Source organism: Staurois parvus, unplaced genomic scaffold (genome assembly GCF_062004578.1).
Source record: "Staurois parvus isolate SC_StPar_1 unplaced genomic scaffold, SC_StPar_1.0 ptg000138l, whole genome shotgun sequence".
Taxonomy (NCBI): domain Eukaryota; kingdom Metazoa; phylum Chordata; class Amphibia; order Anura; family Ranidae; genus Staurois; species Staurois parvus.
Window position 1 is genome coordinate 2,154,251 of NW_028317934.1, and position 27,774 is coordinate 2,182,024.

General features: G+C 40.9%; 1 protein-coding gene across 1 annotated transcript in view; it reads left to right on the forward strand.

Moving 5' to 3' along the window:
• Positions 1 to 27,774, forward strand: part of LOC149465262 (doublecortin domain-containing protein 1-like) — a 182,897-nt gene that overhangs the window by 106,053 nt on the left and 49,070 nt on the right. Inside the window, exons 8-13 of the mRNA XM_089673493.1 lie at positions 1,000 to 1,101; positions 8,933 to 9,032; positions 9,441 to 9,576; positions 17,635 to 17,794; positions 19,535 to 19,681; positions 20,080 to 20,265. Of these exons, the coding sequence (XP_089529619.1) occupies positions 1,000 to 1,101; positions 8,933 to 9,032; positions 9,441 to 9,576; positions 17,635 to 17,794; positions 19,535 to 19,681; positions 20,080 to 20,265 (831 nt within the window). The remainder of the gene's footprint in view (positions 1 to 999; positions 1,102 to 8,932; positions 9,033 to 9,440; positions 9,577 to 17,634; positions 17,795 to 19,534; positions 19,682 to 20,079; positions 20,266 to 27,774) is intronic.

Sequence of the window (27,774 nt, forward strand, 5' to 3'; positions counted from 1 at the left end):
CTGACTTATAAAAGGTCAGTGCTCCCTGTGACTGTGCATGCAGCCTTTTGCTGTCATCTGTTGGCGTTTTACAAAATTCAAAACTTTTTAATACTACCTGATACTATGCTAGTACGTAGCTAAGCCTGCCTACGTTTGTATTTGTTGGCCGAGAATTTTCGAACATGTCAGTACCATTCTGACTACATCATGATAAGCACCTTCGTGGAAAATCGGATGACTGGTCATTTTATTTTCTTATAATGTGTACTGGGCTTTAGTTACCAATTAAAACATTGCAGTCAGCTAGCAGATGAGGAGGAGGAGGTGTGTCCAGGGGCGGACTGACCATTCAAGCACTCGGGCACTGCCCGAGGGACCGGGGTCAGTAGGGGACCCCATGAAATGCCCCTGGTACCTTTTTTATAGGCTTTTTTGAGTGTGGGCAAGGGCACAGGGGCCCCATGATCCCCTATTGCCCGGGGGCCCCATGAGTTGTCAGTCCGCCCCTGGGTGTGTCCCTCCTCTGAGTCATTCAGGTCTGTTTTTAGCACAGAAGCTGCTTGAAAGGAAGAAACTTTACAAACTCTACAAAGAGTTGATTCAGCTGGCTTTAATAATATGTCATATATTTCATATTATCCTGAGGACTACATTTATTTTTGGTAGTGAATGCTATAAATAAAGAAATAAAACAAATACATCAATTTAAAATGAGTTGTGTAAGAGGGTCAAGTGGTTTCTGTGCTAAAATGTGTACTTTCTCTATAAATCCGGTTGTCTGTATCTCTGATTATACTGATCATTTTCTTTTCCAATGATTTTGGTTTTTACTATGCTATGTATGTTTTTTTGTTCTGTTTGCATTGCCTATATCCTTGATGAGTTTGCTTAAAAGGGGAGGTCCACCCAGAACTGATTTTATGCTTTTGATTATATACTCATGTGGTGCCATTCAGGGCATGTATTAAATGATGATATTAACTCAGCTTTTGTCCTTGTTTTTTTTGTTTATCATAGCCCTGTTAAATCATTTGAGAAGAAACCAGGCAAAGAGCAAGTGAACAGGAAAAGTGTTGAAGAGAACTCCTTCAAAGTGCAAATGCATCAGTTTTTAGAAAGGTAAATACGTTATTACACTTTTATTCAAAGCCATAACTGAAAAGATCAATATACAGCAAAATCATATCGTTACTACCTCCACTCTGCTGCTGGGTCGCATAGCAGCTACATCACTTAGTTTGGTGGTAGTGGTGGTGCAGGGGCAGACTGACAACTCATGGGGCCCCCAGGCAATAGGGGATCATGGGGCCCCTGTGTCCTTGCCCAAACTCAAAAAAGCCTATGAAAAAGGTACCAGGGGCATCTCATGGGGCCCCCTACTGACCCTTGGCCCTCTGGCAGTGCCCCAGTTTCCAAATGGTCAGTCCACCCCTGTGGTGGTGGTAATGGAGGCACTTCATTGCTCTATGTTGATTTTTCTATCTAGTAATTGCCTTGAGCAAATATTTTATTTCACAAAATCCTTATTATTATTTATACTTTACTGCATATAAATCAGTGATCACAGACAATAAATGGCAGTAAGTAGGGATAGCACATTGTGAGTAACTCTCTGCCCACACGGGCGAAGTTATTCACAATAGTGTTCTATAGTTTATATCAGTGGGAGGAATTATGCCCCAATGTTGGTGTTAGTGGAGGGAATGGTGCCTCATATCAGTGATAGGAATAGTGCTTCAAAGCCTGGATAAAAACAAGCAAAGGGCCACATCCAGCCAGTGGGCCGCACTTTGGAGACCACTGGCCTAGCTCCTCAGGCATATTAGGTTGCCTTGTGAAACAAGAAAGAAAGAGCACCAACCTTGCGCATTACCTCAGTAAACCATAATTTTATTACATTCAGAATGATACTCACAAACAATGAAGTAAATCATGCATGTAAGTCCTCAAAGGAACTATAGAAATGTGAAGCCTGTGCGAGTCACATCGTAGGGGTAGACACTCAAAGTACGGCTGACGCATTTCGAAGGGCATCCCTTCTTCATCAGAGCTCATGATGGGACTCGCACAGGCTTCACATTTCTAAAGTTCCTTTGAGGACTTACATGCTTGATTTACTTTGTTGTTTGTGAGTATCATTCTGAATTTAATAAAATTATGGTTTACTGAGGTAATGCGCAAGGTTGGTGCGCTTTCTTTCTTGGTTCACTTGGCAGTACTGGTCGGGCTTCCCCAGCCTTGTTTAGAGCTGCACAACCCTATATGCATTGGTGGTCAAATTTTTCAAGTTCCGGTTCCATCTATCCACCCTTATTCTGGGTCATAGAGCGCAGGAGAGGTCGTTTCTGGTTCCATATTAGGTTGCCTGTCCTTGTAATAGGAACTGGCTCTCCTATGTTTAATGGTGACTGGAGTTAACTCAGGCTAAGGGGGTACCAAGGAACACTGAGCTAATAACTTCAAAAGGCTTTACTTCACAAAGGCTAATGGATTCCTACCATCCTGGCCAGTGATACAGATAGACGTCCTATCCTATGTGTTTAGAACCTGCATGAAATAAAATGGTAAGTGTAATTTGTTACGCATAGGGAAAGCAGGACCCTGCAAAGCACATCTGATTGTACAGAAAGCAAGTCTATGCATTTTCTGGGCAGTCAGATGCCCGGTGCTGTGACCTACTTTCCTGAACATAGCTGCTTAGACTGCTATGAAAGCAATTAATGTGCTGCAGTATTAGCAGTATCTTAGAATTGTAAGGGAAGCTCTAAAGCAGTCATCTTGTAGGAAAGCCTGTGCTGGGAAAATATGTTAGCTGGCATTACTAACCTCACTTTCTGAAAATACTAGATTCCTGGCTGTCATGCTGATCCTGTGGGATCGATTTACTAAAGGCAAATAGACTTTGCACGTTTCAAGTGCAGTTGCTCCAGAGCTAAGTAAATGAGGTAAAGCTTTACTTTACAAAAAATACCCAATCAAATGCAAGGAAGAAACAGAATTTTTGATTGCACATGATTGGATGATGGAAGTCAGTAGAGCTTCACATCATTTACTAAGCTCTGGAGCAACTGCACTTGCAGAGGTACAACTACATTCGCAAAGGTCACAGTCTATTTGCCTACTTGCAGAGGTACAACTGCATTCGCAAAGGTCACAGTCTATTTGCCCACTTGCAGAGGTACAACTGCATTCGCAAAGGTCACAGTCTATTTGCCTACTTGCAGAGGTACAACTGCATTCGCAAAGGTCACAGTCTATTTGCCTATAGTAAATAAACCCCTATATATTCAATACTGTTACTCACTGGCCAGAAGTTGTGATTTCACTTGGACTTAGCTCTCTGCTTGCTTCTACAAGCCTTAGAAAAAAAAGGCTAAAATCAGAGGCAGCTAGGCAAGTAGCACATTCAGAGGAAGGTCGGCAATGGCAGTTTCTACATTTCTCTCTATACATGTTTCATTTAAACCTCACTTGCCATATAAGATATTCAAAGGTCCATTGCTGATGCCTTTCTGAAAATGCTAGTTACCTGGTTATCATGCTGATCCAGTGGCTTTGTTACTCTAAGTCAGGGGTCTCCAAACTTTCTAAACAAAGGGCCGGTTTACTGTCCTTCAGACTTTAGGAGGGCCGGAGTGGCCAGTGAGAGTAGAAAATGTCCCAGCGTCAGTAATAGAAAGAAAAAATGCCATAGTGCTTGTAGTCAGTGGAAGTTGGGGAATAGGAGGAATAGTGTCCAGTCATTGGAATTAGTTGGAGGAACAGTGTCCCATTATTGGTGTCAGTGGGAGGAATAATGCCCCATCATTGGTGTCAGTGGGATGAATAGTGCTCCATCATTGGTGTCAGTGGGAGGAATAGTGCCCCATCATTGGTGTCAGTGGTAGGAATAGTGCCCCATCATTGGCATTAGTGGAAGGAATAGTGCCCCATCATTGGTGTCAGTGGGATGAATAGTGCCCCATCATTGGCATTAGTGGGAGGAACAGTGCCCAATCATTGGTGTCAGTGGGAGGAATAGTTCCCCATCATTGATATCAGTGGGAGGAATAGTGCCCTATCATTGGTATTAGTGGGAGGAATAGTGCCCTATCATTGGTATTAGTGGGAGGAATAGTGCCCTATCATTGGAGTCAGTGGGATGAATAGTGCCCCATCATTAGCATAAGTGGGAGGAATAGCGCCCTATCATTGGTGTCAGTGGGAGGAATAGTGCCCCATTATTGTTGTCAGTGGGACGAATAGCACCCCATTATTGGCATTAGTGGGAGGAATAGGGCCCTATCATTGGTGTCAATGGGAGGAATAGTTCCCCATCATTGATATCAGTGGGAGGAATAGTGCCCTATCATTGGTATTAGTGGGAGGAATAGTGCCCTATCATTGGTGTCAGTGGGAGGAATAGCGCCCCATCATTAGCATTAGTGGGAGGAATAGCGCCCTATCATTGGTGTCAGTGGGAGGAATAGTGCCCCATCATTGTTGTCAGTGGGAGGAATAGTGCCCCATTATTGGCATTAGTGGGAGGAATAGCGCCCTATCATTGGTGTCAATGGGAGGAACAGTGCCCCATCATTGTTGTCAGTGGTCAGGAGTAGTGCCCCATCATTGGCATTAGTGGGAGGAATAGTGCCCCATTATTGGTGTCAGTGGAAGGAATAGTGCCCCATTATTGGTGTCAGTGGGATGAATAGTGCTCCAACATTGGTATCAGAGGAAGGAATAGTTAGTGCCCCATACTTGGTATTAGTTAAAAGAATAGTGCCCTGTCCTTGGTATTAGCTGGAGAAACAGTACCTAATTGTTTATATCAGTGGGAGGAATTGTGCCCCATCATTGGTGTCAGTGGAAGGAAAAATACCCCATAGTTGGTGCCAGTGGAAGAAATGGCGCCTCTTTGTTGGTGTCAGTGAGAGGAATAGTACCCCGAGGGCTGGATAGAGGCAGGCAAAGGGCCGCATTCAGCCCACGGGCCACAGTTTGGAGACCACCGCTCTAAGCCACTGGACAGCAAGCAAAAAGATCAATAAACACAGAGAAAAGTCAGCAGTTCTTATCTGCATGCTTGTTCCCCCCGTGACAGCAGTATGGAGAGAAGTTCCCCGTACAATTTGTCACTTTTTGAATAGAGCTCTGTGAATGAATGAACAACAAGCCTTAAAGGCTGTCAGCTTATAGTTCTCAATGAACTACCACGGTGCTACGGTTGTAGTTCATTGATTCTTCCTGTCAGTATATCTGCTTGTCCATACATCTCTTACAGGTAAGCAGCTATACTGTCAGATCTGGAAGAAAAAAACACTATAGAAAGTATTCAGGTGGTGTATAAATAAATTGTCAGTGCAAAAACTCTATAAAAATATATATATATAAAGTGAATTATATTCTCCACACACAGAAAAATAATTGATGAAATTACAATAATTAATAATGATTATATTCCAAAAAGAAAAGTCCAAATTTAATTTTATTAATTATTGTAATTTCATCAATTAAGTGTGTGGAAAATATCATTCACTTATATTATTAATTATATATATTTTTATAGAGTTTTTGCACTGACAATTGATTTATACACCACCTGAATACTTTCTATAGTGTTTTTTACTTCCTTATTTTTTTTGAAGTGGCAGCGTAGTGATTATACACAGACGTTATTTATTAGTGATAAGCATCACTCATTTATACATTCAGCGCAGTTTGTTGGTTATGTTGTACTGTGCCATGTATTGTCCCCCCCTATTGTACAGCGCTGAGCAAACCCTTTGGCGCTATATAAACTCGTAGTAATAATAATAATAATAATATACACCTTCATCACTTTCACATACTGACAGAGCTGGAGGAGACCTGCATGGCAATGGTTTACAGGCTCCTGCAACCAAAATTAATAAATGCACATTTTTTTACCTGTAAAAAAAATTATTTAAAAATGTATTATTTTTGGTTAAAAGGTAAACTTGTCTTTTAAACCCTAAGAGTCAGAATCACATCCAGACATGTAGCATTTTTAGGGCAGCAGTGGCGGCTTTCATGTTTCTCACATGAAAAATTGCTTTAAAGGGAATTTGCCATAACAATGATATCTGCATGGGGCAAGTCCTGTGTTAATGAGGAATATCTGAATATATTGTATTGGACAGTTCCTGTATTAATGGGGAATATCTGAATATATTGCATGGGGCAATACCTGTATTAATGGGGAATATCTGCATGGGGCAAGTCCTGGGTTAATGAGGAATATCTGAATATATTGTATGGGGCAATTCCTGTATTAATGGAGAATATCTGAATATATTGTATGGGACAATTCCTGTATTAATGGAGAATATCTGAATATATTGTATAGGACAATTCCTGTATTAATGGAGAATATATGAATATATTGTATAGGACAATTCCTGTATTAATGGGAAATATCTGAATATATTGTATGGGACAGTTCCTGTATTAATGGGCAATATCTGAATATATTGTATGGGGCAATTCCTGTATTAATGGGGAATATCTGCTTGGGGCAAGTCCTAGGTTAATTAGGAATATCTGAATATATTTTATGGGGAAATTCCTGTATTGATGGAGAATATCTGAATATATTGTATAGGGCAATTCCTGTATTAATGGAGAATATATGAATATATTGTATAGGACAATTCCTGTATTAATGGGAAATATCTGAATATATTGTATGGGACAGTTCCTGTATTAATGGGGAATATCTGAATATATTGTATGGGGCAATTCCGGTATTAATGGGGAATATCTGCTTGGGGCAAGTCCTAGGTTAATTAGGAATATCTGAATATATTTTATGGGGAAATTCCTGTATTGATGGAGAATATCTGAATATATTGTATGGGACAGTTCCTGTATTAATGGGGAATATCTGCATGGGACAATTCCTGTATTAATGAGGAACATCTGAATATATTGTATAGGGCAATTCCTGTATTAAAGGGGAATATCTGAATATATTGTATGGGACAATTCCTGTATTAATGGGGAACATCTGCATGGGACAATTCCTGTATTAATGGGGAACATCTGCATGGGACAATCCCTGTATTAATGGGGAACATCTGAATATAGAATACATAGAATATAGAATCTCCTAGATTGTAAGCTCCTATCCCTCTTGTATTGACCTGTATTGTTGCTGTATTGTCTCCCGTTATATTGTAAAGCGCTGAGCAAACTGTTGGCGCTATATAAATCCTGTATTATAATAATAATAATAATAATAATACCAATGATATAAATGAACTCAGCTGGATGATCTGTTACTATATGTGCTATTGCACAGAAGCACCTTATTTTAATTCCTCTTCTTTGTACCGATGGAGCTCTTGAACCTGCATGTGTTATAATTCCCCATTGGTGCACCCACAAAACCCCCAAAGAGACACTTTAATGATTTATAAAGAAGCAATTCTATGAGTTAAGCTATAGACACATGCCGCAGCCCATACTGGTGTTTTACAGGCAGTGAGTAGAGGATATGTTACCTCATCACTGCCTGTTTTAATCCTGAAAAGGCTGAACTACTGCACAGCAACTGTGTGCATTGCATGCGGTTGCAGGACAGTTGCAGCGCGGCCCTTAAAGGGGTTGTGTTCAGCGGCGGTACTAGGGGCGGACTGACAACTCATGGGGTCCCGGGGCAATAGGGGATCATGGGGCCCCCGTGTCCTTGCCCAAACTCAAAAAAGCCTATGAAAAAGGTACCAGGGGCATCTCATGGGGCCCCCTACTGATCCCGGGCCCTCGGGCAGTGCCCGAGTTTCCAAATGGTCAGTCCGCCAATGGGTGGTACCAACCGTTGAATGCAACATACAGACTAATCTTTGCCACAGCCATGGCATCTATACAGCCCTGAGCAGCTGCATGCCCTACTTTAGGTGGGAGGTTGGGAGGCTCACTGCATTTACAGTGAAGTGATTTTTAGGCATTTTTAGGGGTTTTTATTTGAATAATTTTACGATCATTTTAGAAGCATAAATTAAGCATTTTGCGTGTGCACTCAATCTTCTTCATGTGCATTCAATATTCTGGTGTTTTTGTTTTAGCCAATGGAAAGCATACGTTAAGGAGACCAATTCTTTCAGGCTGAAAAACACCAGAAATGCTTGATTTGAGTATTTGCAGGCATTCCTGAAGTCTGTGGTCCCAAAAAGGCCCAAATCTGCCTCAAAAGTAGCTCATGTAGCTTTTTGAGCATCAGGCATTGAGCTACAGGCACCTAGGCACTCTCATGTGAAGGGCCACCATTTAAAGCGTTTGTAAATGCTCAGTTTTTATTTTTAAATAAGAAACATATTACACCTACCTGCTCTATGCAATGGTATTGAACAGAGTAGCCCAGAACCGCTTCTTCTAGGGTCCCCTCCTGGCCTTCAATTTTTCTTAGTGTGCCACCGTAGGAAGGTGCTTCTTATGGGGGCGTACCTGTGGGTTCACTCTCCAGCTGGGCTGTGTGTGTCTATTGGCCCCGCTCTCTGCTCACAGGATGTGATTGACAACAGCAGGAGCCAATGGCTTTCACTGCTGCCTATCTGTCTTATGAGGAGAAAGAGAGAGAGACCAGCAGTGCTGCAGATGGGCACAACGCTGGATCAAGATAGGAACATTTTTTGCAGGGAATGCATTAAGGTAAAAAGTGTCCTGCATTCAGAACCATTTTAATTGCATAGAATTTTGTCTGCTGAGAATTTTGGAGGTTTTAACCTTTGAGCTACAAAATGCTGAGATGTGAAAGGGACTCCAACCATCTATTATTTCATATACGTAGATGAAGTGAGTCTCCTGCTAGCATTTTCTATAATATATAAGTAGCTATGTTTGTTCTATGCTCTTGTTCTTGTGCTTATGTACCTGTGTATGTATAAGCACATTAAAGGATGGCACTGCATGTTTCCAAACATCATCAGCAATGCTGTGTGTTCATTCACAGGTGTACACAGATAATGAACTTACCTTCCACAGCCCGCAGACTATTTAATGAAAACGGCGCTGAGATGTTTTCTTTGAGAGACCTTGAAAGAGATCAGCTGGTAAGATGAAGCGGTTTAATGTTTTAATCTTTTCTGCATTGTGACTCCAGACCAGTATTTGTCATACTGTTTTAAAAGATTCTCCGACAGGGTATTACAAGCCACTTAGTTACACTTCAGCGTCAGATGTACAGTGGGAAGGTATCATGGCAGGGTTCTGCGCTGTCAGGAAGGTCATACGGTTGATGTGCCTTGCTGAGTACAAAGGGTGCATTTTTATGACTGTAATGTAATCTGTTAATTCTGAGCATCTAGTTTATAAAATATCAGCAGTAATCCCAACTCATCCAAGGAGAAGTACAAGTGCTTAGTGTTTTTTATGCTTATAATTTATCGTGCTGTGACTGCTGTTGCGGTGTACTTTTTCCTGAGATGACACAGAACACTGATGTGTGGCATTTACAACAGGTCTATGTGTCCTGCGGGGAGCTGTGGATTGATCCTCAGTTGTCAGCGACTGAGCAAAAGAGGCAGATTCTGCTGAGCAATCTCACTTCTGATGTTTCCTTTATTCACAGCTACTGTTGCTTGAGAAACCCAGAAAGTAAGTGTTCTTTATGCTTAATATCAGTCCAGATTCTTTTTAAGTAACGTTGTTCTTCATGTGCAAAAGCTGCACGTGGCAAGAAAAAGAGATAATGAAAAGCACTGGCTTGTGTCAGGGCAGCAGTTTTGTATGTATAATAGCCTACGTGCATGGAAGTATTTGATGCATTTATAGGAGAATATATCCTTGTAAAAATGTACGGCTGAGATATGCCAAGTTCTCTCCCGGTGCCCAACCTGAGTCCTGGGGGCAGATCGGCTCCCTAAAGAGAGTAGTCTGTGTTTTGTTGTTTACTCAAGGCAGTAAAGGTAAGCAATGGAGGCTTTCAAGTTTCTTGCGTGGCAGAAAGATTAAAAAAAGTGTCAGCCACACTCCACTCTTAGCGCCTTTTGACGTATTTATTAGTTGCCAAGAAAATGACTGCATATAGCAATGTCTCCACCTGGAATCCAACCTTCCTTCATGTCTTTCACAACTCCTGGCTTGCTCACAAGGATAGGGGGTTGCCAGGAGGTTGGTTTCCAGGAGGAGACATTATTGTGTGCAGTCATTTTGTTGGCTCCTAGGAGGAAGCAATGTTGCTTGCAGTCATTTTAGTGACAGGAATGCATGTGTAGCCTCAGCGGCTCCATGGATGCAAAGATACAAAAATTATATTAAGGTGCTAGTACGCACCAGCATCATGTACCGCACTTGGTTAGTGTTATACCATAGGTAATGCAAGTTCCCTTTAAAGCATATCTGTTATGCAAGAACATACCCAAATCCACAGTTTCACTCAAGATTCGCCCCTCCTGTAGATGGACAATTTGAGTGCCATCCAAGGGCGGACTGACCATTTGGAAACTCGGGCACTGCTGAGGGCCCGGGGCCAGTAGGGGGCCCCATGAGATGCCCCTGGTACCTTTATCATAGGCTTTTTTGAGTTTGGGCAAGGACACAGGGGCCCCATGATCCCCTACTGCCCGTGGGCCCCATGAGTTGTCAGTCCGCCCCTGGTGCCATCCAGTGTAGTATGTCTGCACTCCCCATCAGAAATATGAAAAAATATATCATCTTTACTTCACTCTTTGCTCCTTATGCAGTATTTATTAGTTGCCAACAAAATGACTGCATATAACAATGTCTTCACCTGGGAACCAACCTTTCTTGACAAGTTTCACAACTCCTGGCTTGCTTACAAGGATAGTTGGTTTCCAGGAGGTTGGTTTCCAGGAGGAGACATTATTGTGTGCAGTCATTTTGTTGGTTCCTAGGAGGAAGCAATGTTGCTTGCAGTCATCTTAGTGACAGGAACACATGTGTAGCTTCAGGGTCTCCATGAATGCAAAGATACAAAAATTATATTAAGGTGCTAGTACGCACCAGCATCATGTACCGCACTTGGTTAGTATTATACCATAGTTAATGCAAGTTCCCTTTAAAGCATATATGTTATGCAAGAACATACCCAAATCCACAGTTTCACTCAAGATTCGCCCCTCCTGTAGATGGACAATTTGAGTGCCATCCAGTGTAGTATGTCTGCACTCCCCATCAGAAATATGAAAAAATATATCATCCTTATTTCACTCTTTGCTCCTTATGCTGTATTTATTAGTTGCCAACAAAATGGCTGCATATAACAATGTCTTCACCTGGAAACCAACCTTTCTTGACAAGTTTCACAACTCCTGGCTTGCTTACAAGGATAGGGGGTTTCCAGGAGGTTGGTTTCCAGGAGGAGACATTATTGTGTGCAGTACCTTTGTTGGTTCATAGGAGGAAACAATGTTGTGTGCAGTCATTTTAGTGAAAGGAACACGTGTAGCTTCAGGGGCTCCATGGATGCAAAGATACAAAAATTATATTAAGGTGCTAGTACGCACCAGCATCATGTACCACACCATTCAGCTTGGTTGGTGTTATACCATAGTTAAGGCAAGTTCCCTGTAAAGCAAATCTGTTATGCAAGAACATACCCAAATCCACAGTTTCGCTCAAGATTCGCCCCTCCTGTAGATGGACAATTTGAGTGTCATCCAGTGTAGTCTGTCTCCACTCCCGATCAGAAATATAAAAAAATATATCATCCTTACTTCACTCTTTGCTCCTCATGCTGTATTTATTAGTTGCCAACAAAATGACTGCATATAACAATGTCTTCACCTGGGAACCACACTTATTTGACAAGTTTCACAACTCCTGGCTTGCTAACCCCTTGTGAGCAAGCCAGGAATGGTGAAATGCATCTAAGAAGGTTGGTTCCCAGGTGGAGATACTGTTGTATGTAGTCATTTTGTTGTCAACTAAAAAATACAGCAAGAGAAGCAAACAGTGGAGTGAGGATGATATATTTTTTCATATTTCTGATGGGGAGCAGAAACAGACTAGATTGGCTGGCGCCCAAAGTGTCCATTCACAGGAGGGGCGAATCTGAGTGAAGCTGTGGATTTTTTTCCAAAAAAATATTTTATTAGAAGAAGAAAGACATTACAAGGCATATACAACTACGGATCACAGTCCGCGCATAGATGCAGTACATAGCCTCCCGTTTCGCAGACAGGTCATAGGTTTAAACTGCAATACAACTCGAGGCAAAATATCACATTATATCAAGTGAATATTACAGACCTGCAGATACACTGAGTATCTTAGATAAGGTAATATGAGTATAATGAATACTGACCCATTTACTAGTGAGTTCTTATGTTAAAGGATTGTGGGGTGTTGGGTAAGAATGTCATCGGAAGACGTGTATGTTATGTAAGTCCGTATCAGGAATGCGTGAGTTACTTAGAATTAGTCACACCTGTATGAAAGTAAATGCACTATTCTGTTGGGGATATATGATTAATAAGGGCGTATAAAAGGTGTGAAATAAAGATAAGGCAGAAAAGAGAATAGTTAGAGAAAGATGTGTAAAGTGAAGTAGGGTGGGGGGGAAGAAGAGAGAGAAAAAAAAGGGGGGGGAGGTTTCAATAGGTAATTGCGGCTAAATAGATCACATCGTTATCTATGAGCCGAACCAAGAGAAAATCTTCATAGAGCTTAGGATACGATACGCGTAGCATCATTCAATGGGGCCACACGTGGGTCAAAAACCCTGAAGGCAAGCCACGCTGCAGAATCTCAGCTCATCCAAGTGTGCATCAAAAGCGTTGAAGCTGTGGATTTGAGTATGTTCTGGCATGACAGATTTACTTTAAAGGATACGCGTCATAACTATGGTACAATAGTAACCCAGCTGGACAATGTGCTACATGATTCTGGTGCGTAGTAGCACCTTATTATAATTTTGTGTCTTTGCACCCATGGAGCTTGTAAAGCTGCACTTGTGTCATAAATCCTCTTAGGTGCACCCACAGAACCCTGGAAGCCTGGAGTGTTCAAATTTGGATGCACAAACATTCTCCCCTTCCTGCATCTCACAGTACAGTGGAGACACCACAGTGACTTTGAAGAGGCACATTTTCTGTCTTCTCCTTTTCTCTGTTTATGTTGTTTTTTTTTTTATCTTGTATAATACAGAGAGAAATATCAAATGTGGCAGAAGAAATTTGTTAAGGGGTAAAAATATAAAATAATTGGTTTATAAAGGGGCTGCAATAGCAGTGATCTCTAACAGTTTCATGTTTTGTGTTTACAGGTTATGACTGTTTCCTGAAGCATGTTTCCAGCCCCTTATATTGTGTTCACAATCTCTAACCATCTCCTGTAGCATACCTTCAGTCTCTGACCATCTCTTTAATCATGGCCTAGTCTCTGACCATCCCGTTTCTTGTCTGCAGTCTTGGACAGCTGTCTATAACATTGCATTAATTGAATATTATGTTCAACCCTTTGGTGATTTCTGGGGTCACAGCTGGGGCCCCTTACATGAATTAAGTTGACCACCACTGCTCCTTTGGCAAAACTAATGACCAGATATATTGGTTGTTGGTATACCAGTCATGGTTCCAATCTGGGAATGACGTTATGTAAGTTACAGCAGCCCCAGCATCTATAGCATTAAGTATTTGCCACAAGTCCTGAAGGTCATATAATTGCTACATGTGCATAGCCAACTGGTGGCTGAAGGGGAGAAGAATAGCCCATTCACACTGCTAGCAAAGCAAGGGATGCCATATTTCTTATATTTTTTTACAACCAGATGGATTATATTGAGGTGGGCTAAAAGTGATCACCATCATGCACTATCATCATATATCCACAAAAAAAGGGCTTATTATTCATTTTGGATAATGGACAGCGTACGGGGGTCATTTTAAGTTTCGTTTCTGAGGTGCCATGCATCCAGAATCAGACTATATCCAACAGTGATGTGCAGAAGAGGAGAATTTACACAGAAATTCTGGATGATTAAATATCAATGACTGTGAATTAAAAAAAAAAATAGGTGCTTACATATAAAAAACTGTTTTTTAAACTGTGGGAATTGTTATATGTGATAACCTACACGTGGCGTTAGTGTTTTTATTTCTAGGTTCTCCAGTTGTAAAACTCATAAAGGGCAAAAGCCTGAACCCTTAGACCCTTAGGGTGCCTTCAACAAAGTCTGATGGTTGTAAATACTTCCCTTTACTGTGCTGTGAGACATGCAATGCACTTGGGTAATGACATACATTGCCCTTGGGTAACCACAGTAAATGTAGCTTATTTGGGCGAACGCACTTGTGAATGCAGACAGCAAAGATGTTTTAGACCCATCTCTAGTAGTAATAGGAATGCTTTTCCTCTGAGAGCATTACTGTTTGTTTCACGCCACCTTATACAACCCCTTTACGATGTAGGTGTGTTTGCTAAGGACAACAAACACATTCTCATTCTACCAGTATTATTATATTGTGATACAGTGAGTGCCTTATGAATACTGGAACAAAAGTTGACCTGTTGCCTTTAACAAACTTAAAATGGACAAAATAGAAAATTGTATATACGCTGCAATCTGTCACTACCAGTAACACGGCAGTTTTTTTTACTTTTCTGAGTTCCTCCTATAACAGTTTTAATTCTTGTTGAACCCACCAGACAATCTGTTATTTTTCCTGTAACAGGTCACGCTGTCCAGCAAAAAAGTGGCAATTGGAGAGGTTGAAAGAAACTATAAAATTCTGACGAGGTGCTTAAAATTATTACATTTTAATCATATGGCTTAAAGCAAGTAGTAGTTAGTCACATTCATCTGGGCTTGTTCTGTAATGTTGAAGACATTTTATAGCTGATCCAAGCCACTTCTTCAGTTCCAGTGAGTATCAGGAAAATGCTCCAGAATTGACATTGTCACGGTCTGGGTCAGGTTCAAAGACCAGTTGCTATAGCAGTGTAAGGCTTACCTTAAACCAGCAGGATAGGTACACAGGCAGGTCACCCTGGGAAATGATGCAGGCTCACCTGAGGTGCGGGGTCTAAGCATTAACTGGTTTTCACCAGAGCTCCTAATGGTGGTGATGGATTTGGCTGCGTGTCAATACCAGGTCGCAGATCTCAGGATCACCCCACCAGGGAATGAGCAAGCCGGTAACCGATAGTGGATCAAACAGATTAGGGATAAGCAGAAGCAGAGTCAAACAAGCCAAGGGTCGGTCACAGATGGTAGTGGATGAGGATGAGACGAAATCGTGGTCAGGAACAAGCCAAAGGTCGGTAGCAGAGGTATAGACGGCAGCAGGAACAATAAGCGGGATATTGGCTGGTAAGGCACAATAATCTGGCAAGGAGGAAGTGTATGGACATGGCTTTTATAGGAAGTTCATGGGAGGAGCAAGGAGTTCAAGGTTCAAGACAAACAGGGTTAAGGCAGGATCATCCAAAGAGTTGTCAAGGGAGCTGTCCAGCATTTTAGGTGGCCCAGTGAGAAGAAACACTATCTCTCACTGCAGAAGGCCCAGGTTCGATTCCAGGCTCTGACAGACATCCACACAAGTAGCACAAATCCAAAGGGGCCATCTACATAAAAAAGGAACAAGCTTCTTAGAACCAGGATGGGGACCTTCAACACCATGTCTGTTTTCCACATATAATGCCATTTTAGCATCTCTACTCTGGGGTTGCAACAACAATTCAAACATTTAGTCATGTAAATTGAAGAAGAAACACCTATTAAACCAAGGGTAGAATCATGTAACTAGAACAGGGTGGTTCCACAACTTTCATGCCTCTCATCCTGTTGTTGGACGATAGCATCTTCCTTTCATGATGATCCGTTTAGGGTGGCTGTACTACCTGTGTGGATATAAGTGCTGCATATTTCCCAGACACCAATTAGAACTAAAGAAGTGGCGTGGATCAGCTATATAATGTCTTCAACATTACAGAACAAGCCCAGATGAATGTGACCAACTACCACTAGCAGTACCATGGTCTTGATGAATAAAAAACCTTCACAGACATATGGCATAACCAGGGGTAGGCAACCTTTGAAAGGTGGAGATGTATCTGAACAACAGGAAGGTAATCAAAGATCACCGGGGTTCGGTGTCTTTTTTAAAGACATTAACTAGCAAGGCCTAACTATATAGTAAGCAAAAATATAATTAAACAAATGTCATCATAAAAATATAAAATTAACACTGATCAGTGTCCGTCAGTAGAGCAGTGGACAGTTTCAGCAGGGCAGAGGATGGTGTCAGTAGGGCAACAAATGGTGTCAGTAGGGCAGTGGACAGTGTCAGTCAGTAGAGCAGTGGACTTTGTCAGTAGGGCAGAGGACAGCTGAGCACTGCAGACGCTGGCACCCGTATTCAGTGGATCACTGGAAAATCATTGATGGTTGGTTTGTAAGCAATCTAATAGAACAGAGGATGGTGTCAATAAAGCAGTGGATGGTGTCAGTAGGTCATAGGTTGGTATTAGTAGGGCACTGGTCAGTGTCAGTAGTTTTTTATTTTTATTATTTTATTTTTTAATTATTACTTACAATTTTATTTTTATTTTTGGGGGGGGGGGTTTACAAATTTTTTAACAGCCCTGTTGGGGGCTTTGCTGAAATATCAGGGGTCTCACTTTGGAGACAGAGAAAGCAGACTGAGGACACAGTCCTCAATCTCCATCTCTGCAATCTCAGCTACACAGAATGAATAAACAGAAAGAGGTCAGCGCAGTCTCCCTGGTCATTCACAAACTGAAGCATAGTAAACACAATTTACTATGCTTCAACTATGAATGAACACAGATTGGTACTGATCACTCACTGTGTTCATTCAGAAAAGGAAGGGTCCGGTAAATGCTATATTTACTGGCCCCTTCCCTCCACTCTCCATCCTGAAAGCAGGAGGAAAATGCAAATGCTCAGTTCGAGTAAATGATGCCCTTCCTGACCGGGTTTCGGGGTCAGCAAGGAAGGGGCGCAATCTACATGTCATCTGCCCACGATCGATGGGTAGATTTCGAGCTCTGGGTTGCCTTTTTGAAATGGAAAGAAAAACATGTTGCTGTGCCTACTTAAATTGTGTAAGCTAGAGTTCGGTTCCATTTTTACTTACTTACATTTATTTAATTTTTTTGTCCCCAGGCTGACAATGCCATTGTGCAATTTCACTTCCAACAATTTTCATTGCATTGTCACCCTGTTACAGGAAGTGGAAAAATGATGGATCTACTAACAGGATCAACAGACCATAAATGTTACAGTGGGGTTTAGAAAAACAAAAACTGTCCTTACTGTATAGCAATGATCTAGACTTCATCTTTCACTCTCTGGTAATAAATGTGATGTAACACATAATTCTGATAGTGTTTGTGGTCAATGGCACCACTTTTGTTTTCCAGTATGGAAAAAATTGTTGACAGAAGAAAATGTGTTGCTGCAAATATCATTTAAAATGAACATACAGTATACTAATGTTTCAAGTGTGAAAACAATATGCGACTTGATATAACAGCAGTCATTAAGACTCACTGTAAAGATTGGTCTCGGGGCACATTTCCCATCTCAGAACAGGCCCTCTTACACCAGAAGGCTCACAAAGACATCTGCTAACAGTACTTTCTAAACAGCTTCTGTCAGTTTCTCATGACAGTAATTGCAATAGTGTCTGCTGAGTGTTTGCTAACAAGTCCACTGCCTCTCTTTAGATCTAGCCCTGGAGGTAAATGGTGACATTGTCGCTGGAACAAGGCTGTCAGTGAATTACTGTGCTGTGGGAACTACCAGTGAAGAACAAGAAGATGTGGATAACCAGGAGATTCAGGAGGAGCAAATCATTGTAGAAGAGAATGAAATGGAAGAGTTGGAGTAAGTGGATATGCTTCCTTTTTGTATTATAAATGCCAAGGCCTCCAAACACTAACATTTCTGTTTTGGGTGGATTTTTGAGTCAGCCTCAGGTTTTTTTAAATTTCTTAGGGACTCCAGCTTCAAAATTTCCCCATTTAAGTTCTTGGCTTTGACATTTGGCCATGGACAAGTCAGACTTCTCCTGCTGGACTTTCTTCAATGTTAAAGCTTCAGGCAAATAGCTATATACCAAGCTATATGGGAGCTGTTTTACCTGCCAAAGGATTTGTATTTTTGTCCATTTAGAGCTGAGAGTTACACTGCTCTGCCATTCAGCACAAATGGAAAAATGACATGAGTCAGCATCGTAGGAGGTAGACATTTCGGGTTCATTTACTAAAACTGGTGCGCTCAAATTCTTGTGCAGCTCTACATAGAAACCAATCAGTTTCCAGGTTTTATTGTCAAAGCTAAATTGAAGAAGCTGAAGTTAGAAGCTGATTGGCTACCATGCACATCTGCACCATATTCTGAGTGCTCTAGTTTTAATAAATCTCCCCATTGCCTTTCCAAAATGAATGGTGTGCCCTTATACATGTCTTTTAAATGCTATTGTTCTTCCATATTGCCCAACCAGTAAAGATGCAATGCCACCCCCCACCCCTGACTTTGCTCAGTGTCTAATGCCAACTCTGGTGACATCACTTTCTCTATTGTAGTTCTATACTTTAGAAGACATATAGTGGCACCTTCTCCCCACCCCCAGCCTGCTGATGTGACAGTAAAAGAGTAACAGAAGACTAATAAGGTCTCCCCCCTGCTTTCTCCTCCTAACAGCATGTTCCTTGTCAGTATATTTGCATGTAGCACACAGAACTGGTTCCCAGTCCTGCCCCATCTTCTAATATGAGTGCTACTGTATAGAGGATTTCAAGAGGCTGATATGTCATATTCAGCTATTTACACTGATTGCATTAAAACTGCATTTAAGGATGTAGTCATGAATACTGAGCTAAATCAATGTGTTTTTATATTTGCCTGGAATTTAGCTTTAAAGTGATTGTAAACCCTTACATATACTCAGTGAAGTGATTTCTCTTGTGTGATACACAGAGATAAATCAAATCCTCCTACATACGTTGTACTTGTCTATCTGCAGTCTTCCTGTCTCTACATCCATTCAAAATGCTGAATTTAAAAGCTTGTTTGAGAGTTCAGAAATAAGGGGCAGAGATCTGAAGTTATGCTCTGCAAAGCTCAGGAGAGCTCTGAGAGCTGATTGGAGGGGAGGGACATACTCCCCTCCATACAGCTCACAGGAACAGAGCTGAGGCTGTCAATCTGCTGGAGGTCCCGCCCTATTACCATTTTTCTTTTGTGTTTTCAAATGCATGATTTTTGAAGCAGCACCATTCGTTTGAATGGGCTGCTCTCTGCTCCAAAAATACTCCACAGTAGCTCCTGTACCTTTTTTGCAGCCGACTTTGGCCCGTTTTTGGAAAATGCATTTTTGAGCATGTTTTGTTACTCAACAAAATGCCAATTTCTTTTGCTCGTTTGAAGTGCCATTGACAATAATGGCACCCAAACATGTATGGCACGTTTTGCAGCGATTCTGCCAATGATTATAGAATGCCCAAATGTGAAGAGGGTCTATATTATTACTATTGTTATTATTATTGTTGTTGTTGTTTTTCAATAGCAGTTTAATAAATATGTACATTTATTTTATGGCATTGTATTTTCCTATCTCATAAGGAGCCCCCACAAAAGAGCCCATAGAAGAATTGATGCCTTATGTACAGATGTTAAATACCCCTGGCAACAAATACTTCCAGACACTGAGGAACCCACTGATGCTGGAACAGAACAGGATAAAACCCAGGAAGCAAAACGCTATTTTAGGTAAGCATGGACCATTATCACTCTATTCAGCAATTTAGTAGGCAATTTCGTCACCCCAAAATCAGGTTTGAATTTAGGAAAGTAGAATTTAAGAGCCAGTCAGTCCAATCTAAAAGCCAGCAGAAAGTATTTAGGAGCCTGGGTACATTCATGTTCATGCAATGACCGCACAAAAGGTTCAAGAACTTAAGGCACCAACTGGGACAGTCTAACTTCTGGGATTTAGCGTGTGCATGATTTGTGAACATGTCTGAGTTTTATATCGCACTTGTTATTATGTTTGACATTCTGTCAAGGCGGCCCCTTAATTACGTTAGGCCATTCTGCACTCGACTGTGAATTTGAACGTATCATGCCGATACACATTATTTAAGTAAAATTTACCTCTCTATCCACAGGACTCCTAGAAAATGGTTGAAGATTAATCACCAACAGTTTGAATATGTAGACGGACAGATTATTATTTCTGCTGTCCCCAGTCTTGTATTGGGAGTCACAGAGATTCGAGCAGGAGCTGATGTTCTGCTTGTAAATCGGAACCCTGATGACCTCAGTCAGCACTGGAAATACCTGGAGGAAAGCAGGTACATGAATACATAGAGAGGCTGAATCAAATCTAAATAATCTCTATGTATACTGCAGTAAGGATGCATTAAGGAAATTTATAATATGTACATTAGCTGCTGTCTATCCTGACAGATAGAAAATGTGCCTGGGCTGGATAAACAAAACAAATACCATTAAAGGTAATTGGTAGAGGTAAGACAGCATAAGGTTGCAGACAACCTGATGACAACTGGATATCAGCATAAGTTCTCTGCAAATACTGGCTTTTACCCCAATTTACACACAATGGCTGTCAGTCATTTTTAAAGTGCACCTGACTATGGAAAATATAAGTACTTACATATTCTTAAAAATCAATAAAGCAACTTACGCAACTACTGATCTTTCTAGCTCTATGCACTGTGAAGTAGTTCATCTTCAAAGATAACAACAGAGACTCTGAAGCCAGGTTGCAGTAACTCTCTAACAGCTTAGGCTTCATGAACACATCAAAGGACTGTATAGTGTACTGTATAGTGTACAATACAGACATATCTTTTCTGCAAGCAATGACAGGTGCAGCATACAGCCACTGGCAGTCAGCCTGTACAAATCAATGGCAGGTTGTGGCCCAACATTTTTATTTACATTAGAGGACCATCAGGCTAAAGTTTTTGCAGCCTGAGAAAAAGAAAGGCAGAGGAGCTGTGAACTGCCTCTGCTGTTAAATGTGAACATTTTCTCCCCATGTCTACAGCTACAGAGATGTTTAAAGTGCTTTTTCTGCTTGTTCAGAATATGTGAATACTTTGATGTGCATTGTTTGGGTACAGGTACACTTTAAGTTCAGGTCAATGTGCGATTTTTCTAGGACTTTATTATTGTTTCATTGATCTGAAATATAGAATTAAAGTGAGTCTTCATTTACTGTATTGCTTATAGGATAGGTTGGGATTCAAGTAATAGATTCCCATTATTCTGACTCCAACTGTTGTATTAGTGACTTATCCCTTGCTTGGACCTCTATGCCTGTCCTGCATAAGCAGATACAATCACCAAAGACAGTCTTTATCAGGTAGGTGTACTCATCAAACACCTGCTTTCTAAATCTTTATTGCATGCAGCAGTTATAGCAGACAACAGATGCGGCAGATGATTGATAAAATGGGATTTGCAGGTCAAAATATGGTAATGTATTCCGGGATGTGAGCAGATTACATGTGGCCTAGAGACTAGTAGCCATATTCATCCCAATAAAGACAGGGTAAAAAAGAAAAGGGTATACATCACAAGTGGGAGGAACACAGGATGGAAGACAGAAAAGGATGGTGCAATAATGAAAATATCCACAAGATGGCAGTATCTTAATCAACTATACTGAGGTCAATAAACAATTGCTTAAGGAAGTTAACTATATGACACCTCGATTCACATTATTATGAACACAAGTGTACAGCACACTCCCCATCTGGTATTGTAAACCACCACTATATTACAATATAATGGTGATTATGCAAGTGCAAATAAACAATAGTGCAATTTGCAGTTGTCTCGAAGACCTGAAGGCCAAAAGAAAGAACATGTATACATATATATATATATATATATATACAGTTATGTTCAAAATAATAGCAGTCAGACATCACTAACCTGATCAATCACTGTTTTTGGTAGAAATTATATTTCTACATGGCAAATAATTTACTAGCAGGTGTAGTAGAGTAGTAGAAATCCAACAGACCCAACAGTCATGACATGCATGCTGCTGATTCTGTGTAATTGAATCACTAATTGAAAGGGGCATGTTCAAAATAATAGCAGTGTGCAGTTCTATTAGTGAGGTCATTCAGTCTTTAATTATTGCCCTTATTTAAGGAAGGAAGGAAGGCAGCAAATGTTTTACATGCTGGTTACAGTGCATTTCTGTCTGAAATTCTGAAGAAAATGGGTCGTTCCAGACATTGTTCAGAAGAACAGCGTAGCATTATTAAAACTTTGATTGGGGAGGGGAAAACATATAAAGAAGTGCAGAAAATGATAGGCTGCTCAGCTAAAATGATCGCATATGCTTTAAAATGGCAACCAAAACCTGAAAGACGTGGAAGAAAGCGAAAAGCTACCATTCGAATGGATAGAAGAATAGCCAAAATGTCAAGGACTCAGCCAACAATCAGCTCCAGGAAGATCAAAGAAGGTCTAAAGTTACCTGTGAGTACTGTTACAATTAGAAGACGCCTATGTGAAGCCAAGCTATCTGCAAGAAGCCCCCGCAAAGTCCCACTGTTGAAAAAAAGACGTGCTGAAGAGGTTACAATTGATTGGCCTAAAGATAAATGGCGCAACATTTTGTTTACTGATGAAAGTAAGATTGTTCTTTTTGGGTCTAGTGGCCGGAGACAGTTTGTCAGATGACCCCCAAACACTGAATTCAAGCCACAGTACACTGTGAAGACAGTGAAGCATGGTGGTGCAAGCATCATGATATGGGGATGTTTCTCATACTACGGTGTTGGGCCTATTTATCGCATACCAGGGATCATGGATCAGTTTGAATACATCAGAATACTTGAAGACGTCATGCTGCCTAATGCTGAAGAGGAAATGCCCTTGAAATGGGTGTCCCAACAAGACAACGACCCCAAACACACCAGTAAACATGCAACATCTTCTTTTCAGACAAACAAGATTGACGTTATGGAGTGGCCAGCCCAATCCCTGGATCCTAATCCAATAGAAAACTTGTGGGGTGACATCAAAAATGCAGTTTTTGAGGCAAAACCAAGAAATAGAGAAGAACTGTGGAATGTAGTCCAATCATCCTGGGCTAGAATACCTGTTCACAGGTGCCAGAAATTGGTTGACTTCATGCAACACAGATGTACAGCAGTTCTCAGAAACAGTGCTTATACAACTAAATATTCATTAAGTGATTCAAAGGAAAGCAAAATCTTCAAACATTTTTCAGTTTATATAGTGAATGTTTAAGTTTGTAAAGAAGAATACAAACACTGCTATTTTTTTGAACAGTCTAATATTCACCTTTCTTCAATTTTTTTAGAGGAACAACACAAATTTGATATATTTTTCTTCATGTTTTGATTTGGAATAGAATGTGTAGTGTTCCCAATGCATTTGTGTGTATGAAAATAAAAGCTATTAGAAGGATTTTGAGCTTTATTCACTTTTTTCAACACACTGCTATTATTTTGAAAACAACTGTACTTATATATACAACATCAACTGCAAAATAAGGCATCAAGTAGTGTCCATTAAAGTTTAAGGCGCATTCTTCTTGAGGTGTGAAACAGGATCCAACAAACCCAGATAAACAAGTTCAGTCTCCAAAAGGCAATCTGCAGGATTAAACTCTGATGGAACATGATGCTATGGTTCAGGCCTTGAGGATTTTTTGATTCTTTCTAAATGGTTTCTGATATAGACATAGAAGCATTTTGTCTGATTGTATATCTAGTCCAAAACAACTTTGCTGTCTGTGTGGAATTTTATGTCATCTAAATGTCTAGCTCACGCAGTAGAAAATCTGCAATTTCTATGGCTAGCACAGTCCTACAAGCTCAAGCCTGGGAATTGTGTGCTCAGGATTAGGTGCTAACTTAGCTTTGCCAAACAGAAGCCATACATGGGTTTGATCGAGAGAGTCTCTTAATTTGAGGTAGGCAACAGCTGCTATGGCCTCAGTGGATGCATCTGAGAAGTTGTGAATCTGTTTTCTCTGACTTGCAGCAAGAGAAGCTGAAGTGGTATGTCAGTTACATCTAAGGCATGTAGAGATTGCTTCCAGGTCTCCCATTTTGAGTGTAGGTCTGTTGGTAGTGGAGCATCCCAATCTTTAATAGTCTCTGATACCTGTCTTAATAAGGATTTACCTTGTATGGTAATGGGAGCCACAAATCCCAGTGGGTCATATAGACTGTTCACCACTGACAGAACACCACGTCTGGTAAATGGCTTGTCTGCAGAGCTGACTTGAAAGCCGAAGGTGTCTTTTAATAAGTTCCACCATAAGCCCAGACTTCTCTGAACAGGAGGCATGTCCATTCCCAGATTTAAATCTTTAAATCCGGTGGCATGATCAACAGGTTGAAAGGCTTTCACCACAGCAGCACTGTTTAAGGCAATCTTATGGAGTCTGAAGTTGGAGCAGGTCTATGGCTTCTTTGTCTGTGGGTAAGGAGCCCATCGTTCACGTAGAAGTCTCTCTCAACAAAGTATCGAGCATCTGCACCATACTCTTTTTCACCATTAGGACCGTGTACCATATAATGCAACAGCAGGCGAGGGACTGTTTCCGTTGACATGTACTTTCATGTGGTATTCGATCACTTCATTGTTCATGTTTTTGTCATGGTGCCACAGAAACCTTAGGAAGTTCATATGGCCTTCTCTTAATAAACAATGGGACATTTGTTCAATGCCAGCAGTTATGACAACTGGCTCTCTTCTAAACCTCATATGTACCCCTACAAGGTTATTGGTTAAGTTAGGACCATTGAGAAAAACATCATTCAGGGATAGGTCTTGATGCTTGGCACTGGAGTCAAGCACTATCCTGATTTGTTTTGGTTCACATGGATGATATACTCCGAAGAAAGGCAGATTCTGGCACTTGTCATGTTCTAGAAGAGGTGGAGCTGGCTCGGCGTGATCATTGTCAAAGATCCCTTTCATGAAGGCAAAGAAATAGTCCTTCATTTCATGCCTGTTCTTTAGTGTTTGCTGAAGTGAGTTGAATCTGGATGAAACTACCTAAGTTGTCATCACAGGAGATGGGAGTAACATCAGATACCTGGATGATTTCAAGAGGCTTCTTCTTTACTTCATAATGATGAGGGCATTGTCTGAAGTGAGATGCATGCCCTTTTCTTAACACGTGAGTTTTGAAGGAGTTGATCTCAGATGGTGTGCATATTCTATTCAAACATACATTGCCCACTATTACCCAGCCTAGATCAAGTCTTTGTGCATATGGGACATCATCAGATCCACTGCATTGCTGGTGTACTTTATGCTTTCTGAGACTGTCTCTTCCTAGCAAGACTAAGATTTCAACATCCATGTCCATTGGAGGAATCTCAGTAACCATGTGCCTTAAGTGGGGATGGTGATACGTAGCTTCTGGAGTAGGGACTTCTTCCCTTTTGTATGGTTTTTGGTCACACTCAACTAATTTTGGCAAGGGTATGCCCCTGTTTGTCTTTACCTTGATATGGGAGACCATGAACCCATTGGACCTTTGCAGATGGTTTCTACATGACCAAAACAGGTGTTGACAATATATGGTGTTGCATGTTGCTTTATGTCAAAGATCTCAAAGGAATATAGGTTTAACCAGGGATCTGTTGCCCTGCTGATCTATTATGGAATACATCCTGGTAGCATTCTCAGGCTGATCCTTTGGATATATTTTGACTAGACATACCTTGGCACAGCATTTGTGGCTTAATCCTTCTCCACAGACTTCAGTACATAGTTACATAGTTAGTCTGGCTGAAAAAATACAAAAGTCCATCCAGTTCAACCATTAAAAAAAAAAAAAAGTTATAATCCTATACCCACAGTTGATCCAGAGGAAGGCAAAAAAAAAAAAAAACAGCAAACCCAGTACAAGAAGAAGAAATATTTATTGTGGCTGGAGCATGGCTCCCAGACATGATTTGAAGCAGGGCTAAATGTAGATGACTGCTGTGGATTGTCTGGAATTGGAGCAGGATGCATAGCTATAACGTGCTTGTCACTACTGCATTCTGTGCACTTGATGACAACTTTACAATTTTTAGCAAAATGGTCATGTGATATACAGCACCTATAGCATATTTTGTGCATTTTTAGATGCAGCGCAGAAATTTTTCATTGTTATTATTCATTATTTAGCCCACTGAGACATGGGTTGTGTGCACTAGCGGCTACAGTATTCATATATATATATATTTTATATTTTGTATTCACCATAGTAAGCGCTTGAGTTTATTCACATTTTATTATAGCATATTCCAAGTTTCTGGAGAATCTCCCTGCATTCTTGTACAGTCTTTGCCCTGAGCCCATGACATTTTCTAAAAGGGTGAGGTTTTTAGTGAATAGGGCACTGATGATTAGGATCTTTGTCTCTATCACCCGAATCATTCTGGTGAGCAGGAGAGGATATGGGAGATGAGATGTCTGTCTTTTTAGCAGATACTGCTCTATGTAAGTCTTTCTGTTTAGCTGCTTTGTTATCATACCTTGATGATGGCGAAGCAGGCAAGCTAGATTCACTGAAGCTGAAGCTGGGATCATTTCTCGTCCAAACTTGTTCACTGATGAACCTGCAAAAATATGAGAATGGAGGAAAGTATACGTTATAGTCTCTTTTATATTTTGAGCCGTTGTGCCCATTTCTCTTGCAGGTTGTATGACAGTTCAGACACCACTGGATTCACGCCTTGAGTTGTGTCCAGATCAGGGGTGGACTGACAACTCATGGGGCCCCCGGGCAAAAGGGGATCATGGGGCCCCTGTGTCCTTGCCCAAACTCAAAAAAGCCTATAAAAAAGGTACCAGGGGCATCTCATGGGGCTCCCTATTGACCCTGGGCCCTCGGGCAGTGCCCGAGTTTCCAAATGGTCAGTCCGCCCCTGGTCCAGATAGCTTAGTCCAGATAGACGAGTGTCTGTCTTTAAAAAAAATAAGTGAACAATGCAAGGGGCGCCAATCTAAAACCCACAATTGGAATCATAAAAAGCAGCCTTTTAAAGTATAACATGAAAAAACATGAATTGTGAAAGGTTCTACTCACACCAATAGATACAGATATAGTACAATCGACCTAATAATCCATTAATTAAGTGTTCTTGCATGGCAAGACCACTTACTGTTATCTCACATATATATTCTTATTATTATAGCCTAATTTACCACCCGAACTTCTCCCACAGTTTTTACACTACATAGACAGTAATATACCGAAACGTGCGGATTGTTCCCGATTGGTGTGCTTTTACTTTGTGAAACGTTTCGCCGAATGGTTCACGAAATATCGGTGTTTTTGTGGTGAAATTGGTCCCATAGGAATGAATGGCGGAATGTTCAACACTAGAGTGTGAGCTGACAAAAGCTGGAGTGTAAGCAGAAAAATCAGGACATGATTTCTAAACTGCCATCACTCCCTCATTTTCAAGCCCACCTACACAAATCTTATATTAAAATGTTCAGCTATCCCTGCTGCCACTAAAAATGTCCACGGCTAAGCCTTATAGTTTTCACAATATGACCATTTGTTTGCAACTCACGCCGCCCATTGACATTCATTGAAACTGCACTCTAGCCACCTCAAATTTCAAGGGCAATTTCTAAACTGCGACTGTGCCTTCATTTTTAATATTTCAGAGACATACTATGCATCAAAATGTAGGTCTGGGTCTTGTAATTCTCACAATATAAAGCTGTTCACTGTAGGATTTATAGTTTTTAAACTACAACCATTTGAAGACGCCAGTGAAGTGAGCAAGTTGGAGCAGTTTGTTTTAACCGCTCTTTTCTGCCCTTGC